Below are 18,921 nucleotides of genomic sequence, written 5' to 3' on the forward strand. Positions count from 1 at the left end.
AGGGACCTTAAAGCTCATCCAGCTCTTTCCAATTTATGCTGCTTTAGCTTCTGTAATGTTTCTTAGAGGTGGTTTTTGTTCTCCTTGGTGTTCAAGCTCTGAGTGGGGGGTTTTCTGGCAGGTTCTCCATCACCTCAAGCAAAGTTCAGAGCGCGAAGGAAAAAAGCTGGAAGAATGTACAGCTAAAGTGAAAGAGGAGAGAATCCTCTTGGAAAAGGAACTCGCAGATCAACACAAGAAACTGGAGCAGACAATAGCAAAAGTCAGGCTGGCAGAGGAAAACCTTGGGAAGCTGGAAAAGGAGGAGTCCAGATGTGCAGCTCTGGAAGAAACTGTCAGAAAAAGCAGTAAGTCATTGCCCAAATTAATTGTTTCCACCTCTGGGTCCTCAGTCTAATGGAACCAACAAACATTTCTGTTCATCTCACTTGGTTTCTTGGTGTTTGAAAAGTGTCTGCTGTGTGTGAAATGTGCCAGGATGGTTCAGGCTCTGCTAATCAGGATTGGTTTTAAAATATGTTAATTACAGAACAGCAGCTCTCAGAAAGAGAATCACAGTTACAACAGAAAGACAGAGAAATACAGTGTCTTCAGGAGGAACTGGAAGTCTCCAAGTCTGAGCTAAAGCAGCTCCAAGATCTGGTGGTGTCAGAGAGGAGAGAAGCAGAAAAACAAATCTTGAGTCTGAAAGAAAAACAGAACGTGCAAAGGATGGAGCTTGAAAGAAAACTGCAGGTAAGTCCTGGCTGAGGGGAGAAGGTTTGGGGTTTTTTTTTAAACAGCAAAATGATAGAACACCCATTTTTTTGTATAGGAGGAACAAACCCCCCTGGCCAGACACAACTTGAGGCAACCAACCTCTGGTATTTCCAGGCTGTGCTGCAGAGAACCTGAGTTACTCCTGTTTAATCCTGTTTCTGCCTGGGTTCTCTCAGTTCATATTTGTGCACTGGATGCTCCCACTAAAAGGCATCTTCCTGCATTTTCCCAGGAACAAAGGCATGAAAACACCAGTTTGCAGAGTGATGTGGCAACAGCTGAGCAAGTGGCCCTCAGGAACCACCAACGAGCCAAGGGCCTCGTGAAGGACCTTGGGCAGATCCAGCAGCACTACAGGGACCTCCAGAGCCAGGTGGGTTTGAGGGTTGATCACTCCCAGACAGTTCATTTGTACTGGGTTTGAATCTCCTGTCTGCTCTGTCACAATTACAAATACACCTCCTTGGCATAACCAGTCATGATTTATGCAAATCACTAAAATGTTATCAATGTTCAGAGCTACTCAGGGAGCCTTTAATGACCTGTCAGTGCCAGCCTGGGCCAGCTTCTGCTTTTGAGACTCACTTGGAATTAAAAGTGATTCCACCTTGTCTGATGCCTTCTAGTCCTTTAATAAATCCTTTATAAATTGTTTCCAAGCCCTTTAAAAACGGGGTCCTGCAGAGAAGAATGTTGTTGGCAACTGGAAAGTATTCAGGAAGGCCCTGCAAGGTTTAAGTGAACAAGTTGTGTCCTGGAGTTTCCTGTTCCCATCCAGGGGGTTTCCCTGGCAGAGTTAATGTTGGAACTAGAGCTGCAGCTGGGCAGAGGTTTTGGGGGCTCTGACTGTAGTGGTCCAGGTGTAACCCTTTCAAAGTAGCCCCTCTGGACAGATGAGGTGTTTGTAACCCAGTGCTGAGACTGTTCTGTGCTGCAGGTCAAAACCCTGGAGGAGAGACAAAGGGAAATGGAGAGTGCAGCAACATTGCTTAACCTGGAGGTTGAAGATGAAATTAGGACGGGGTTTAAATCTCCCAACTCCTCTTCTCTGTACCCGTTGGAGGATCTGGAAACATCCTCTGAAGCAAAGGGAAGCCTGTTGTGTGAGTCTGGGGACTGGGAGCCCTTCACTGCTGCTGCTGACAGACTGTCCCGGGGAGACAAGTGGAACATCTCCAGTATCTTCATAATGGTAAAATGCTTTGGGAAAGCAGCTGCTGCTGGTGCTGCAGCCAAGTGTGGGGGCCCTGTCCCTGTCCCTGCCGTGCTCATGTGCCTCTGTTTCCCAGGACGAGCAGTGGCGGGGGGAGGCGCTCCGGGAGCAGCTCCAGCAGCACGAGGACCGGCTCAAGGTGCCACATCTGTGCCTGTCACACCCACACGGCCCCGGGGCCACCTCCACATACCCCCCAAACACCCCGGGGCTGTGGGATCCACCCCCAGCTCGGCCAAATCCACTCTGGAGTGACCAGGGACAGGAGCTTTGGGTGGGGGAAAAGTAAAACAGTAAAAGCCTGGCAATGCAGGCTGGAGCAAGATGAGTAATTTTAATTAGCAGTTAACTGGATTTTAGAGTATTCTAAGAAGATTCCCTCACTTCTACCACACTGTGGTATATCAGCAATGTGACAGATGAGTTCAGGGCCACCCATAATCACATGAAGGTAGTGGGGGGGTTCAGTTAGAACATGGCAAAGGCCATCAAAACAGAGCCAGTTTAAAAACAATTCCCTAACCCACTGCCCCCTGCCTGTGGTGTGAGACTGAACATTCCAGCCCTTATGGCTTGACTTGACCTTTTCAATAGGGTGGGAAGTGGCCTTGCCTGGTGTAACCAGGCCCGTCCAGTGGGCAGTGCCCTGGTGTGACCCCCCTGTCCATGCCCAGGCCCAGCTCTGGCAGTCCCTGGCCCAGCAGGCCGAGGTGCTGCTCCGGGGGAAGCAGCAGACGGCCGGGAGCCTGCACAGCCTGCAGAGACAGCTCGATGAGCTCCACGACCTGCTCAGCTCTGCCTCCGACTCGCTGCTCCTGGCCAGGAGCTCCAGCCTGGGATCTCTCAACAGCACTCTGAATTCCACAAGAACTCAGGTAATGTGCTGCTGTGGGCAGCAATTCTGTTTTGGGGGGTGTAATGGTTTTTTTTCCTCACTGGGCAGGGGCTTCTGAAGGGGGGTGATCACACCCTGTACTTACTCTGGCAGTAGCTGATGTATTTGGAAAGGCTGAGCTTTCCTCAGAGTGGTTTGGGCTTTTTATTCTTTTCTTTTTAATCTTTTGTTCTCTATAATCAAATTTTTTCTTGTTTTTACAAAGTCTAATGTCTCTGCTAATTGAAGGCATTAATTACCCTGACTTTACTGCTTTTCCCAGGCCTCTCTGCCAGGCCTTGCCGGGGTCCCCAGCAGGCCGGGAAGTGTCTCAGGATCTCCCACAACACGTTCCTGCTCCCAAGGAGTCTCTCGGTGAAGCCAGAGGTGAGACACAACTTCAGCCTGGTCCCAGCCTCCCTGAGAGCCTGGAATGCCAAGGGACAGGGGCAGCTGGGGGTTCCCAGCCCACTGTCCCTCCCCAGTGCCGTGGTGCCTGTCCTGGTTTAGGGGTGTGTGTTCTGCAGGAGGAGTCTGGGCAGGAGCTGCTGGGAGCTCTCCTGGGCCACAGAGGGACCAAGTTAAACATTAAGCTTTGCCATCCTTGGCCTTTCAGTAACACATTTTTGGCTCAGGAACTGTCCAGCCCAGTGGCTGAACCTCTGCTAGGGCTGGTTCATAGCAGCCCAGGACAGAACTGTTCTTTTGGACCAGCTGAAGTTAAAATTGGTACTTGAAAAGTGGCTTCACATGGGAAGAGCTCAGAGCACATCCCCAGCTTGGCCATGGGCCCTCAGCTGCCACCTCTGAAGACTTCTCCTACCTCACTGTGTGAGCCCTGTCTGACAAGGCCTTTGCCCACAGGAGCTGCTGCAGGGCCTGCACTGTGCTGTGAAGGTTTTGTACAACTGAAGAACAGGTTTATGTATATGTTGGGGTTTTTTTAAAAAAAAAACAAACTATTTTAAATGAGTATTTAAATGTGCCCAAAACAACCTCCTATTTAAGTGCTCAGCTCTTGGCCAATTTTGACTTTACAGAAACCTTGTTACAAGGCTGGACTTGTCCCTTGACCTGTTGCCAAACACATGGAGGTTTTAAATACAATTATTTTTTTGAGTACTTCCTTAAAATAAACTTTTGTGATCGATGCTTTTACGTGGGGGTGGTTGTGGGTTCTTTTCCTTAAAGCTGCTCTCCAGGACACTGAGCTCCTCACCCAGCACAGCCCTGGACAGCAGCAGCTCCCACTGCAGGAATGTGTCCAGTACTGGCATTTCTGGCCTTGTAACTCTTCCTGGCTGCTGGGGGTGAGCTCTCAGCAACCCTTCGCTCTCAAAGGCTTTGTGAATACAGTTAATAGCTTCAGAAACAAAATTCCAAGCAACTCCTGGGAAATGACACAGTGACTCTGTCCCAGCCCTCTCTCTACCTGTCCTATGGAACAGGCTTTGGAATCAGCCTCAGTCTTGCCCTTTCTCATCCACATTATTAATATAAACCTGTTCTATGCAGCAACTCCCAGCTCACTGGGAACAAACAAACACCAGAGCCCTGCTGGCCCTGCCTGTTCCCCCTAAAGAACAGCTCTGGAAGAGGGGGACAAACTCCTCCTGCAAACTGTGGGTTGTACCATCAGGTCCAGAGTGGAGGCTGAGCACAAAACCCAGCACTAGAAGGATCTCTCAGCCCTCAGAGGTCCCCCAGCAAATGACACACAGCAGTGAGGTTTATCTAGATACAGGTACTTTATTTACAAATATTTAGATTAATAGCATTGTTACATCAAATGAGGAGTACAGCAGTCCAACCAGATCCTTTCTGTGACAGAAACAATCAGACCTACTGAACTGACTCCGGGAGTACAGGTATTGCACCTCAACAAGCTGTAGTCATTACAACACTGACTTCACACCAGCAGCAGGTCGTGGTCCCTGGGCAAGCCCTGGTGCAGCCTCGGGGGAAGCAGGATGCAGGAGCTGGAGATCTCGGACATACCCATCTACTGAGGGACAGGAGGTAAAAAAGGACTAACCAGACACAACAGAGGGACAGCGCACAAGTTACCCAAACCCACTGTCTGCACATTCCAGTTTTGGCTTTTATTTAACAAGGACTGTACAATACTCTGGTACCACTGGTTACTTACAAGTCTGAACATTGTGGAGTTTTAGTGTCTAGAGCGGGATTTTAAGGCTACTTTGTATTTGAAACGCTGCAGTGAGCCTGAGGTGGGACATTAAGCACTTACCCTTCCATTTTTAAACCATGTGGTTTTCCAAGCAAAGCTGCACTTGGAGCCACAGAAAACCCCCCCTTAGTGCAGCAACACCCCCCCGTGCAGGGTCACCACGTGACACCCCTCACACACAGGAAGGATGTACTCCAAGGCTGGATGCAAAACCCTTAAAAAAACCCCTCACACAGGACTGGTAAAAAATACAACAGCAGTTAAAATCCCTGGAGAGCACATGTTGTTCCAAGTGTCCAGTTCAGCCTCTGCCCATTCCCAAAGGTACAGGTACAAAAGCAGGGGGTGTGCGAGAGCCCCGGCCACGGATGGAGCCCGAGAAGGGCAACGAGAAGCAGAGGGGAGAGAACCCCCAGTGCAGAGATGAGACAGATCCCACTAGTGTTAATGTCTGTGTCCCCAGCACCACATCCCTGGGGACACTGGGAATGCTGCCTGGGAGCTGCAGCCAGGGCCGGGCTGTGCTGCCAGGGCAGGTGGGCACAGAGAGCTCAGACTGTACAAACGGGGTTTCTTACACACTGTTCTAATGCCAGGCATCGGATTCTTCAATAAAATCATATACACAGGATGTATTTAACTGTTAGCTCAGTTCCTTCAAATTTTATACATATTTACGTTCTGTTAACAAATGGAAAGGAGAGAAGTGGCAAAAAAAAGGACATAAAGCTATTGAGCACAAGAATGAACAGGTCACTTCCCGGCGCCACCCCGACCCCCAACACATCCCGCAGGGAATTCTTCCAACAAAGCACATCGTTACAGAGCCCCTCGCTACCATCGGAAGTCATTTCACAGCAAAAACTCATCCTTTACTATGGACAGCTCCAACAGTTAGAGGTGGGGGAGAAAGGCCAAAGAACCATAAAATTAAACCATACAAGACAAAAGCCCTGCGAAAGTGTAAAATCAGGAGTCCAGCATCAGTGCTCAGTTTAAATTATGTATCGGTGACACTATCACAAGGACAATCAAGGAAAAAAAAAACTTCTAGATTTACCATGCAGGAGAGGTTTTATTACTCTACTTGCCTTTGATAACCTGATTACATCTAAAGTTGTTTAGCAGTTTAGTACTGTGTTAAACTTGTCTCAGAGTTTTAATTAAACCCAGTAAGATGTACAGAAGACGGGGCAGCGGCCAAAAGCAGCGCTCCCGAGAGCAGAGGTGTGGGGTCAGAGGAGCCCTGGAGGGTCAGAGGAGCCCTGGAGGGTCACTAGCAGCCACAGCCTTCCCTCTGGGGCTGGGGTTCGCTCGTTAGCCGCCCGCCCTGCGGGGCCGATGGTTTGTGCTGTACGCCCGACTCGGCCGCGTTCAGGTCCAGGCTCCCGTCTTGGATGTTCTGGTAGATCTTCTTGGCAGCCTCCAGGAACGCGTCCTCCACGTTCTCCCCGCTGCAAGAGAGCGGCAGAGTTATGGGGCTGCCCCTCAGCACGGCAGGGACACCGTGCTGGGATCCCACTGCTGCTCCCCCAGGCCCAGCTCCAACCCCGTCCATGGGACAGACCCGGCAGCAGGTCCCTCCTGGCCACTGCACCCAGCAGGGGCAGCAGCAATGAGAGAATGAACCACTGAGCAGCAAAAATAAACCAAGGCGTCGAGCCACGGGCACAGGACAGCTCTGACAGAGGCCCAAAGACAGGGGAGCCACCCCAGAGCAGAAGTTCCCCTCTGCCAGGTGCCAGTGGGAGCCCCAGTTCCTGGTGTCCCTGAGACTTGCTCCCCCGGGACACAGCCAGCCCCAGGCACAGCAACTGCTCAGGGACTGAAGGGACCAGAACAAACTCTACAGCCTGAAAAACCTGAGGGAAGGAATGTCTGGCTGGGAAACACTGACCCACATGTACACATTCCACACTCAGACAAGGCCTTATACCCCAGTTGGTCCATTTGGATTCAACCAGTGTTTTCCTGAAATGTAGCCAGAGCTCTAATTCCCCAGTTACCTTCAAGTCAAAGCTGCTGAACACACCTCACCCTCCAAGGGAGCTCAGAAACGTTTGTCTGCTCTCTTATGCACTTGCACCCCCCTCCCATACCCAGCTCCATGGCTGTTCTTGGTCAGGACCAACATATTCCTCTTAAACGGAGGGATCTGAACCATTACTGCAGGTAAAAGCCACTTACGTTTTTGCACTTGCTTCGAGGAACAATAAACCTGTTCAGAAACAGAGGTTTAACAGTCAATGCACAACACACCAAACAGCCCCAAGTCAGACACATTCAGACACACGTGACCTTCAGTTACATGCAAGACACTATTTTAGTACTAAACATTACTGACACAAACTGATTTCTAGAACTAAGACAGCGAGCACCAGGCCAGACTGCCTCGGGCACAGGACTTTGTACATACAATTCCATGACTCTGGAAGAGTAAGCTCGCAGCTATCAGTGCTCAGGAGTCACTTTAACAGCACTATCTCGTAGGAAATGTACCAGCCCAAGAGAAAAAAACACACCATTTTCTTCAGCAAATTGTTTGGCTTCTTCATATGTAACATCCCTCTGTGCTTCCAGGTCTGCTTTGTTTCCTATGAGGATTATCACCTGGTTTGGGAGAGACAGAGTTAGTTTGGGGAAAAGCTCGTGAGCCTTTTCACTGCCGTCCTCGTTAGTGATAAGACTGAAAAACCAGAAGAAAATATGCAGAGCAGATTATCTGCAGAGGCCATGCTCCTCCAGGAGAGCTCTGCTCTAGCATTCCCCACTCTGGGAAGGCAGGAACAGCATCTCCAGCCTTCCAAAGCTTTAGGCTGTTCTCAGGAGACCAGGTCCTAAAAAGCAGTGGTGCTACTCTTTGTTCATGAGCTGGACCCTGAGCCACTTCTTGTGTTTGTTTAATCATCTGCTAATCCAGACAGAATCTTTAGAGGTTTCTTTTGTCACAGCAGAGTCTTCTCATCAGTTTGGTGCTAAAGTATTTTAGAGGTATTCAGGGAAAGGCTGAAGGACAAGAGTTGTGTGGTATGGTCAGAGAGACACAGAAGAAGAACCTTCAACCTTCCTCCCCATCCCTCTGGAAGACCTGGTCAGCTTTTCCCGAAGATCCAATTCACATTCCAACCTCAGACAAGAGAGCATTCACCTCGTTACTACCACAGAGCAAGAAGAGGAACAGAAGTTAGAGCTGGTCCAACTTCACCACAGTTTATCTCCAACTGCTTCAAGCAGCCCCTGAAAGGTGAGTGGCACAGCAAGACCTTTAGAAGGAGCCCCTTTTGCTGCAGCTGCAGTCAGGGAAGCAAGGGAAGCACTGCAAGGGGGGACACGAGGAATGAACACAGGCAGCTCCTGCAGAGCCACTGCAGGTGCCTGGGGCTGAGCCTCCCCCCTCTGGCTCAGGGAGCAGCAAATGCTGCTTTCCAGCTAAATAAAGTCCAACTTACAGTATTTGGATTGGTGAGGTTCCTTGCATCTGTCAGCCAGCTGCTTAAGTGATTATATGTACTTCTTCTGCAAAGAACCAAGCGAGCACAGTTTTAGCCTGGGTATTTTATAAAATATTCAAGTGCCTATAGCACAGTCAGCATCCACCAAGCAAACATCCACCATCCCTGCTCTTCTCCCCACCTCCAGACACACAAAGCAGCAGTTTGGGCTCAGACCACAATTTCAAGTCAACTTTAGCCCCCTGGAGCAGCTCTTACAACACGTGTGGAAAGCCAGAGCAATTCCCATTTCTGCACACAGACAACCTTGGTGTTGTTCTGCACAGAACACATTAAAGGCTTTCCTGTCAATCATTCTCACAGAACACTGAGCAGCACAAGAGCACTTTGGTAACAAACTGCAGATGATGTTTTACTCAAGACTTACACAAACAGGAAATGCACCTCCACGTGCAGGAAGAAACAAGAGGTGCTTGACAAGTATGGAGAACAGCCCCAGAGGGAGAGGTGTGAAACAGAGGTACTTCATGGTGCATCTGCTGAATTACTGCTTCAGCAGCACCTTCAGCTCTCCCCTCTCCCGGGCAGTGCCAGCCTGGGAAGGCCCAGGGCAGCAGGGCTGTGCTCCCTCCACACATCATCCCAGCACTGCGGCAGTGCCCGGGGCTGTGCCCACGCTGGGAACACTCTGCCAGGTGAGAGCAGTGCCCAGGGCCTCCCAGGAGACACAAATCCACGTGCTGAGGAGCAGCTTTTAAGGACAAAGCCAGTTCTTTAAAAAAGCTTCAAGCCAGGCAGCCACGGCCTGAAATGGCGAGATCCTCAGGCCTGTCAGCAGCGACACTTCCCAAGGAAAGCAGCCCCACAATTCCTCAGGTATTTGTACAAATTGTGGAACTGTCACACAACAGGACACCGATCATCCAGACACAAGCCAAGGGCACAGACAAGACAGGACACACGAGGCTGTGACAAGCACACCCAGAGCTCCTGCCCTTACCTGGTGATGTCGTAGACCATGAGAGCTCCTGCTGCTCCTCTGTAGTAGCTTCGTGTGACAGCCCTGAATCTCTCTTGTCCTGCTGTATCCCAAATCTGTAGTTTAATTTTTTGGCCACTAACTTCAATTATTCTTGTGCCAAATTCAACACCAATTGTGTGGGGACAGTCTGCCATAACTGCCATGAGAAATAAGAGCAAAGATCAGATCTCTCCAGGACAAGGTTTCCTTGCTGCAAAGATGTGACTACCACCAGTTTGCAGTTATCTTTACTGATCTGCAGTCTCTAAGAAAGCATTTTACAGTTCCCAAACCGTATCACTTAAACAGAAATAAAATGCTGTATTTCCTGAGCTGCAGTTAGTTTTAAAAAGTTATAAAATTCCTTGCCTTCTCTGCTGCTGTTTGGCCATACATATCAGAAGGTATCAAGTCAGCTGATTGCCAGTCTATCCTTGCAGAAACTATTTCAATGCAGTGGGAAAAGATAACTTTTAGGGAATTACCAAGAAAGATACAGTTCAAAAGTCTGTAACATCTTCAAAAACAAGTATCTGGGTTGTTTCAGACAGGGCAACCACACGACTGTGCACAGGAAATGCCACTTTCATAAGGAGCTCTAAACACAACAAATCAAACCCCAGAAGGCATCTTTCTACTTCTGATAAACTCAGGTTAATAAGCTCATCTTTAAGAAAGATCAAGAAAATACAAGAAAGGTGAGGAGCTCCTCAAGCTCCCTGCAGTTAGTGACAGTCACAGCAGAGGGGTTTGGTGCTGACAGACCAAGAACAAGACACATCCTCACTGAGAATCTGATCACAGCTAAAGTAGCATTGAAATAATTGGTTGATACTGCATTTTATTCAAAAATAACAGTCAGAAAATCCTATTTCTACTAAAAAACGAGTATTTTAAACTGCAGCTCCTACCCACTTGCTACCACACCTCAAGTAGCACATGGTGAGCTCAGACTGACTTTGTGCTGATAAATACCTGCAGAATTACTCAGGGAGTGAGGTAACAACTGCTGCAAACCACAAAGCAACACACTTTAGGAGCTAATTCTTAATTAAGGCTGATACCATATATAAAAGAATGTTTGAGACAGACTGCAGTAAGCCTGAAACACCATCACCCAGGGCAGGCCAAGTGTCCTGACTCACAGAGCTATAGGCAATGGCAGTGCTGCTCAAGGCTGCAAACAAGAAAAATTAATCCTTTTTTCTTTTTGAACTCCTGAACAGCCCTAAAAACTCCAGGTGCTTGTGAGCAACCTACACCAATACTGAAACCATAACATTTCAGACAAGAGATTTCGCTTTGTTCCGTGTCAAAATTCCCCAGAAAAAGCTGTAAAAACAGATCTTGTTCTTCCCACTCCTCACAGGCAGGACTTTTACCATTGCTACATCAACATTTTGTCTCTACATCTGCAGAAGTCAAAGCAAAAAACCTGACCCAGTACAGTCCAGACAGATTCACCCCCCAAATGGAGCTCACGCACGATGGAAGCAAACAGGCAGGAAAGAGGGGTGGAGAGACAGGAAAAATGCTGGGAACTGAAATACTCACACTTCTTTTCTGTGAATTGATGAAGCAAACAGGACTTTCCTACACCCATGTCCCCTGTTACAGAAAGAAGAGTTAAATCACTGTTGGAACAAGCACGTTTTCTTCATCCCACACAACAAATGGTGCAGACAAGCAGCCACTCCTTTCCCAGGAGCTACAGCCCTTAAATTTGTCACTTCTGCCCCAGAGCCTTGGGTACAGGTACAGGGCTGCAAGCAACTCCAAAAGTAACTGAATTTGTATTCCTGACTTTACAACTGTATTTCACAAGGTTATAAAAATACTGACAAGAAATCACTTCCACTGATCCACTTGCACAATGCCAAGAGTGAGGCACAGCAAGATGTTTCAACAAGTAATTTTTCCAGAGGCTGAGGCTTCCCAGCAGCCTCACAAACCTGTACAGTAACACTGCAGATCACTTACACCTACACAAGGTCATTAGCAATTAAACAATTAACAGCCAGACCAGTTCTTCCAGGATAGTAATGAATGTAATCAAGTCCCTGACTCCAAACAGCCAAGGAAGCTGCAGCTAAAGCAACATTTGAACACAAAAATTGTGTTCTCTGCATGAGGTTTATAAGCCTCATGCAATGGTTTCCAATCAGCATTTGTGCCTTCAACAGAAATTCTGAAACCTTTGAGATTAATGATGCAAAGTGCTCGAGCAAACCCGAACCAACACAACATCCCAGTTGTGCTGACTCCCAGTCACTTCTTCCCCATTTTCCCATCCAAACCAGTTTTTAAGAGGAACTCAGCAACTGAGGGAACTCAGCACAGGCACTGGGCCTTGCCTTCCCCCCCACAGCTCCAGTTCTGGGGCACACAAAGGCATTTTTCCCTTTATGTTGTCACTGCTGCTGAAGCTTCAGAGCAAGTGTGGTGACCTGGGGGGACTGAGGTGGGACAGGCACCCCCTGAAAGCAGCAGTGGCACAGCCCCAGGTTCCTCCCCCACCCACTCCCCCACAGAACCAGGGCTGTGCCCAGTGGTACTCACCAATAATGATGTACTTAAAGATGTAGGAATAGTTGTAAGGTGCAGTTGCCATTGTGGCACTAAAACAGAAAAACAGAACACGTCAGAACTGGGACCTGGTCACCAAACTCAACCCCATTCATCCAGTTTAGTTCATATCAGCAACTCCCCCCAGCTACCCTTTCATTCCCAGTTCAAATTTGTGCAGCTCCCCAGAGTCACTGACTTAGTGCCACAGACACCCAGCAAAGCTCCCACATCTTTTGCTCTGAACTCTAAGCAGAAAAATGCTCTGAATACTTATTCAATTTTATCCAGAAAGGCTTAAAGCTGTTGGAAAGCCCAGTCCCTCCTTGCTCTCACAGCCCTTGGCAGAGCAGCACTCACCCCCCAAACAGCTGATGTATGAACTCAAAATAAAATCTGACTCCAACACGAAAATCTGAAGAGGTTTTACAAAACCAGCAAGTTGGAACTATTACATCACACTTCGGAGACTTGCAACAGCAACAAAGGAAACAGTGCAGCTTGCAGCAAACAGCTGAGGATTACTGAGAAGGCTGGAGTAGCCCTGGGTCGCTCTTGGCCAGGCTGGAAAGCGGTGCAGCCACAAATCAGATGGTCAGGAAGTTGGTCTCCAGGGCTGTGGCTTTGTCAGCAGGGCAGTGCTACAGCAGCAGTCGCTCTTTTTTAAAGGCAGCAAGATTAGGTTGGGGTAAGTCATTCTAATATTCCACAGTTTTCCTATGCTTTCCTGAATGTAGAGGGAATTAGAACTTCAGCTGTGTAAATCTGCAAGGAGTAAGGCTGACTTACCAACTACTACATCAGTCACCAAGATCCTACATCTATACTGGCAGGTAACATAAGGGATGAGAAATGCCTGCTTTTGCCACAGGCTTCAAGTTAAACTCCACTGTGACCAGCTAAGCAAGTGGAAGGTTTCTGCCAGGAATTCCCCACTTCCCTCCCTGCTCCTGCAGGCAGGCAGCCAGCCATCAGGAACACAGGGCTCTCTTTGCAGGAACACTGAGCCTAGAGAGATTTTCATTCAGTCATGTGTCATTCACATGGCAAACGAAACCAGGACTGGAAGGAAATAAAAACATGGGAAAGCTGACGGGCCTGGGACCCTCTGAAAAGCAAAGTACTGTTTCTTGAACCACAATTAATCCCTCCCAGTGAACTGCAGTCATAGGGAAGGGGAACATTCCCAGCACACACCAACAGCCTCCACAGTGCAGAGATTGAAGGCAAACACGCTTATCTCCACAACTCCAGCAGCAGTTAAGAAGGGTTTACTGAGTGCCAGGCTCTGCTCTGCACCTCCTTTCCTCCTGCCTGGCTCAGGACATGGGAACACTCAAGGCCTTCCATCCCAGGCAGTGTGCAAAGCACCCACATCAATCCTACACACGCTGTTCTAGCAAACCAAGTGTGTTCCAAGATAGTAAACTAAAGACAGCTTTGGACAGTAATTCACCAAGCAGGCCAGCAGCTTCTCTGCCTTATTTCCTGCAAGCCTCCAAAGTTACATTTTCTTCCAATACATGCACTGACTATTTTCAATACCAGCAAACAAAGACAAGTAACAGCCCCATATGGAATTCCAAATTAACTTGTCACTGTGGAAACATCCAGTACTTCAAGTTTCCTGAACATCCTCACATATGATGGTTTCTTTTCTCCAGCACATCCCAGTGCAGGAACATTCAAACTGGGCATCTTCTGACCCAGTGCACGTGTTCTGACAGGACACTTCACCTGCACCTGAGACCTGATTCCCAGGACAGGAGTGTCTTGTAACTTGTGCTGATAAAAAACCCAACCAAACCAAGCAGCACCAAGACAGGGAACCAACCCCTGTAAAATCTGTCCTGGAGAAGCCTGGGTGGCCTCTCTTCCTTCACAACACCAGGAATGCCAAGGGGATGCATCCTGCTATCCCAGCCTGTAAGCAGCACCACTGGAAGGCGAGCAGGACCCTCCTTTAAAGGATGGGCAAGCTGGGAGCTCTGTGCAGGTTGGATCACACACTGAACTGAAGTGAGCCTTTATCTCTGTTTATTTACCAGACTGGGTTTGCTTGCTCAGATATGTCCACCTTCATTATATCCTTTAAGTAAACAAGTCTAACTGTGCTATTTCAATACAAAAGAAACTGCCACAGCTTTCCAACACGTGCATCAAAACCACTTCAAAGGGACAGAAAACCAAATTCTGTGCTTGGCAACAAGTTCTGTTAAGAAATGGGTGGGAAAGGAGGACTGAATTCAAGCCACATCTCATTGCTAGAACTCCACCCTCATGGTTACAGTGACATCAGGCTCTACCAGAGGTGGAGGTACCACACACCCTTTGTACCCAGCACACAGCCCCATGGCTTCAAAAAACATTATGAACAGCAACATCATAAAGGAATTCACTCATAGGAGGAGTCTGGACCTTCTCTCAAGACCCAGAGTCGCTGCAGAAGTCACTGTGTTTGGCACACATCTGTACTGAAAGCTGCAGAAATAGGGATACTAAGGTTAATCAGAATTTCTGGAGTTAAACTGAAAAATAAAGCAACACTTGGGTATTGGGATTACATTTATTCCAAGGGTCACGTTACAAAAAAAGATTCTGAAATACTCCAAATCATTACTAAAGGTCAGGAATCTTTTCTGGGGAACAGATGACTTCTTTTAGAAAAAATGAAATAAAACCCAAAGCAATACTAAAATGGCCAAATAACAAACTTCTAAACACTCAAATTCCAGTAAGGATTAGCAGGAATTCAAACTGTACTCAGACCTTGGAATAAAAGTGATATTCCAGAAGGACTCTGTGCTGAAGGGGAAAAATAAATGCAACAAACTGAACAGAGAAGCTCTGGGGAGAATTGAGCCTTGGAGAACTGACACCTCAGCATTTACTGCAGCTGGAAGGAGGAAGTCCAGACAAGGACAGGGCACACCAGGAGTCAGTAAACACTGAAATATCAGCTACATGTCAGCAAGGGGCTCATAGCTGTTAAAATCAGCACCCATCTGTAGAAACTGGAGCTCCACCTCCACTTCCCAGCCCTCTCCCTGTTCCAGACACGTGAATTTTAATAATCCCACTATGAGGGGTTGGGGCTTTCCTCTGGGAGGGCAAGAACTGCACATAAATATCCACAGCTCAGCCCCAGCACTGCTGACATCAAAGTTACCCAGCCATGCATTTACTGTTACCAGAAAGCAGAAGTTCAGTCTGGGAGCTTGGCCTACCTGCCATCCCTGTTCCAGGAAAGGCTGCCAGCTCAGGACAAGCTCTGGCTCCCCTCTCAGAGGCAGCACTTCCCAGGAGTTCAGAGCATTAGTCCAGGATGGCCACCAGCCAGAGGCTCATGGCTCACTGTGCACAGATTTCTGTCATTTCAAAGCCTGCACAATTAATTTCCATATTCCAGTTAAGCCTGGGAATCTCACAGTGAGCAGTGGCACCATCATCCATTTCCAGACATCAACTTCTCCCTTAGAGGCATTTTTTAATAGAAAGTTAAAGATGACCTTAATGAGATGCCAGTACATCTCCATTTCCTCCTCTAATCAACAAGCACTCCACAGGTATTTAGAGATCTCACTGAAGCCTTATTCCAAGCATCAGCACATCTGATCCCCTCAGATAAGGCAGTTCCAGGCACACTGCCCTGATTCTGTATCACAACACCACAACTGTAAATATCAGAGTCACACCAGCCTTTGTGGGACCTGGGCAGTTCCTTCCAGCTCAGCTCCAGGACATCCAGTCTGAACTCCAGCCTGGATATCATTTGCATAGAGAAATGTCATATTTTTCTGCTCAGCAAGCAGCAGGTGTGTTATGAGAAGAGAGCAGAACCTGCAATGCACAGGTTTTATCACACACTGCGTGTGGGTAATGCCATCAGCTGATGGATGGTCAATCCACAGGGATCACACCTGTGGAAACAACATCCCCTTCAAACTCAGGACTGTCCTTTGTTACAGGTTTCCCACAAAACCACAGCAGTGCAGCCAGGGAACCACTGGGATTTTGTATTCCATCAGCCACCCAGGTGTTCTTCCCATCATTCTTCAAGGATGTGCAAGAGGAAAGGATCTCCCAGTTGAAGCTGCAGATTTCCTTGGATGTTACTTAGCGGAGAACACTGAGATGGATGAGGGGGAGGAGTTGTGGAGAGGCAGAATTATATCAATTCCAAACTGCACTTTTCCCCTGAGGAAGACTTTTGCCAAGCACACAAAACGTGGTCCAAGTGGTACCTTCCTTCAGGAATAGTCTGTCACTGCCTCAGTTGTGGCCTTCTGTAAAATCCCAGCAGGCTGGGAGGTGATACCAGTTCTGTTATCAATTCATTCCCACAGGTCTCTTGTCCACAGCAAGCCAGGAGGTCTGTTCCAATGAAACTCCACTGTGGTTCTCTGACTTCCACACCCAAGGACACTCAGGGCTCCTGACCCACACCAACATCTCGGCCCTCTTGAAGGTGATGCCCCACAGTTGCTCTGCTGCTTTACTTCTGCAGGCCTGGCTTTACAAAGCCCTGCTGAGCCTGATCCCTGAGGACTCTCTGAGCCTGCTGCAGCCTCCACACCTGCCTGACAGCATCACTTGTTGCTGGCCAGCTCCTTCCTCACCCCTCAGCTCTTCCAGAGTCATCCTCTCCAGCTTTCCCCTCTTGGATTTCATCAAGGCATCCCATGAGCACAAGGCAGTGAATTTGGCTGAGCTGATCTGTGAGCAGAGAGCAGCCCAGCAGGTCTCTGTGATCTGCTGTCCAAGATCCCTCTGCATTTCCTTATTATCCCCATGTCCAGTTCCTCTTTCTGTGGATGCTCCCGTGCCCTGCCTGCTCTGGGGCTCAGCCTCCCCAGCTCCAGCCCTGCAGGGCCCTTTCCAAGCTATTCTTGGAAAAATGTATTTAATATATTCATGTAAAACACCTTAACCCAGCCTGGGGCCCAGGAAGGATTTCTAAGGCTTCACAGGCCTTCACTTCTCCTTCTACACGAGAATTTTGGCTTTAGTTTAAGCCATACATCACACTGCCTTCACTCTCTGATCTCCCCACCAGCTCTCCAGTGCTTCCCACACTGTGCTTGCTTTATCCTTCTCATGGTTTCACATCCTGCTCCATCAAGTTACTCCATTTTGCTTCCTAAACTTCCTGCTTTTCTGTGTGCACACCTCATTTCTCCCTGACCACACCCAGATCATGGCACACCTGCCCTCACCAGCACTTTCTCCCATGTCCATCCTCTCAGCCATCCTTATCCACTGGGATATCCCCACTTATTTTCCTCTTCCTACACAACAGTCAGTTCACAGCAGGAGAACCAAGGTCCAGAGGTATCAGGGAAGTTTGGGACAGTTTATACAGACACCAGCAGAGTTTTGTTGTCATCCCAACAACCCTCTGGAGTCATCACCTTGGAAAACACAAGTCACAGACATTTCAGAATAAAATGAACTAAGATCTACCTCGTGCTTCAAGAAGACACAGCAAAATGAGAACCAACCACAAGCAGGTTCCATTAGATGCACAAGAGTGAGCAAGCCATTTTAAAATATTATTTACATTTTAAATCCCAGTACCTCCAGTAGAACAGGTTTGTTTCCAAGCTGCTGTCCCTCACAATAACTCCTCTTTTTTTTTTTAATTCGTAAAATGGAAAAGGAAAATAGGAACTTCTTCCTTCCACTCAGATTTAAGATTTTGCAAATCCTAAGAGCCCCTGAATCCAAACCACGACAGGAATCAATCCCAAGGCCAAAGCATTCCACAGGATAACATCTGGCTATTGAAAAAGTTGTGTGATTTGGGGTTTGAAGTGGTTTAGGACACAGTGAACCTGAGTGAATCTTGTTCACAAAGGGGTTCTGTAAACTTTGAATATGTCAAACACAGAGCCTGTTTAGAGCCATAGAAAGCAAAGGCCACACCAAACAACCTCCAGAGCCAGACCCCAGTGCAGACACCTCCCTTTGCCCGGCCTTAGTGCAAGGACCATTCAGTAAAACTTCAATTCAAGACAAAGCTCCCCACAGTTACAGAAACTCCATGTGGGAACACACAACCAGGTGAAACAGCAGAATTTCTCTCTTTAGCCCCAACAAGCTTTGACAAAAGAAAACAGAGTACGAATCTAGTGCACTTTCATTGTTTTCTCGAATGGGAAGTGGCTTTTCCCTCAGCCCTCAAAGTCATTTTTTTGTCAAAGTTCCTGACAGCGCAGGTCAACACAACAATCAAAAGTCCAGATAACGCTGCACGTCGACCACACAGAGTATAATATACACCTACACACCCTGCGGGCGACTGCAACAGCTAGTAAGGGACGCATATATATAAATACACGTAAATATATGGCGTGTGCAGGCGGATTTGGGGGTGGCGTTACCGGGGGGGCGGCGGTGCCACACGGACGGAGCGGCCTAGTCCTGCCCGGCCGCCCCTTCCCCTCCTGAGGCCCCGGGGCCGCTCGGCTCCTTGCAGGCCCACCGTTCCTCGACTCAAGGCGGCCCCGGGAAGTTTTCACCTCCCTGCAGGACCCGCCCGGCCCAACGGAACCCAGTGGAGCCCATCGCGGGGCCTGGCGCCTCAGGCCCGGCTGGGCGGTCGCCCGCCCCTCCCCGGGCGCGCCGTACCTGTGCTCGGGGCTCGGGGAGCTGTGCAGCGCGGTGCCCGTTCCCCGCGGCGGGGCGGTGTGTGTGTCTCCGTGTGTACGTGTGTGTGTGTGTGTCTCCGGTCGGGGGCCTCGCTCCGCGCTGGCTCCGCTTCCCCTCAGACGCGGCTCCGCTGCGCCCCCATCACCCCGCAGCCAAGATGGCGGCGCCGCTCGCACGGGGTTTCCCCTCCCACCC

General features: G+C 48.8%; 2 protein-coding genes across 7 annotated transcripts in view; one reads left to right on the plus strand and one right to left on the minus strand.

Moving 5' to 3' along the window:
- The window catches only part of CNTRL (centriolin), a 29,380-nt gene extending 23,708 nt beyond the window's left edge, over nt 1-5,672 (plus strand). For 4 of the 6 annotated variants that reach the window (XM_039379831.1, XM_027741439.2, XM_039379944.1 and 1 more), the window contains 7 exons: nt 122-347; nt 530-735; nt 992-1,132; nt 1,697-1,951; nt 2,049-2,111; nt 2,647-2,847; nt 3,130-4,004. In XM_039379831.1, coding sequence (XP_039235765.1) covers nt 122-347; nt 530-735; nt 992-1,132; nt 1,697-1,951; nt 2,049-2,111; nt 2,647-2,847; nt 3,130-3,225 — 1,188 coding nt within the window. In that variant the 3' untranslated portion in view covers nt 3,226-4,004. Of the gene's footprint in view, nt 1-121; nt 348-529; nt 736-991; nt 1,133-1,696; nt 1,952-2,048; nt 2,112-2,646; nt 2,848-3,129; nt 4,005-4,361 lie in introns of those variants that run through there. The other 2 variants (XM_039379871.1, XM_039379856.1) reach the window with 2 other exon arrangements.
- Nucleotides 4,571-18,895, minus strand: RAB14 (RAB14, member RAS oncogene family). Its single transcript, XM_027741445.2, has 8 exons — nt 18,706-18,895; nt 12,070-12,128; nt 11,065-11,118; nt 9,490-9,667; nt 8,487-8,553; nt 7,560-7,647; nt 7,225-7,255; nt 4,571-6,491 (listed from the first exon to the last, which is right to left on the minus strand). Exons 2-8 carry the CDS (start codon nt 12,119-12,121, stop codon nt 6,314-6,316), a joined length of 648 nt encoding a protein of 215 aa, XP_027597246.1. The 5' UTR covers nt 12,122-12,128; nt 18,706-18,895; the 3' UTR covers nt 4,571-6,313.
- Between the last annotated feature and the right edge of the window lie 26 nt (nt 18,896-18,921).

This window comes from Pipra filicauda, unplaced genomic scaffold (genome assembly GCF_003945595.2).
Source record: "Pipra filicauda isolate LSUMZ 115617 unplaced genomic scaffold, ASM394559v2 scaffold100_size2392355_pilon, whole genome shotgun sequence".
Lineage (NCBI taxonomy): Eukaryota > Metazoa > Chordata > Aves > Passeriformes > Pipridae > Pipra > Pipra filicauda.

Bases quoted from the DNA above. Each gene is read 5' to 3' on its own strand.
- RAB14 (XM_027741445.2), bottom strand. From the start codon at position 12,121: ATGGCAACTGCACCTTACAACTATTCCTACATCTTTAAGTACATCATT. The intron at 8,554-9,489 runs GTAAGGGCAGGA...GGTTCTTTGCAG, and splicing joins ATGGTCTACGACATCACCAG to AAGAAGTACATATAATCACT. The intron at 6,492-7,224 runs GTAAGTGGCTTT...GCTCTCTTGCAG, and splicing joins CTCGAAGCAAGTGCAAAAAC to CGGGGAGAACGTGGAGGACG.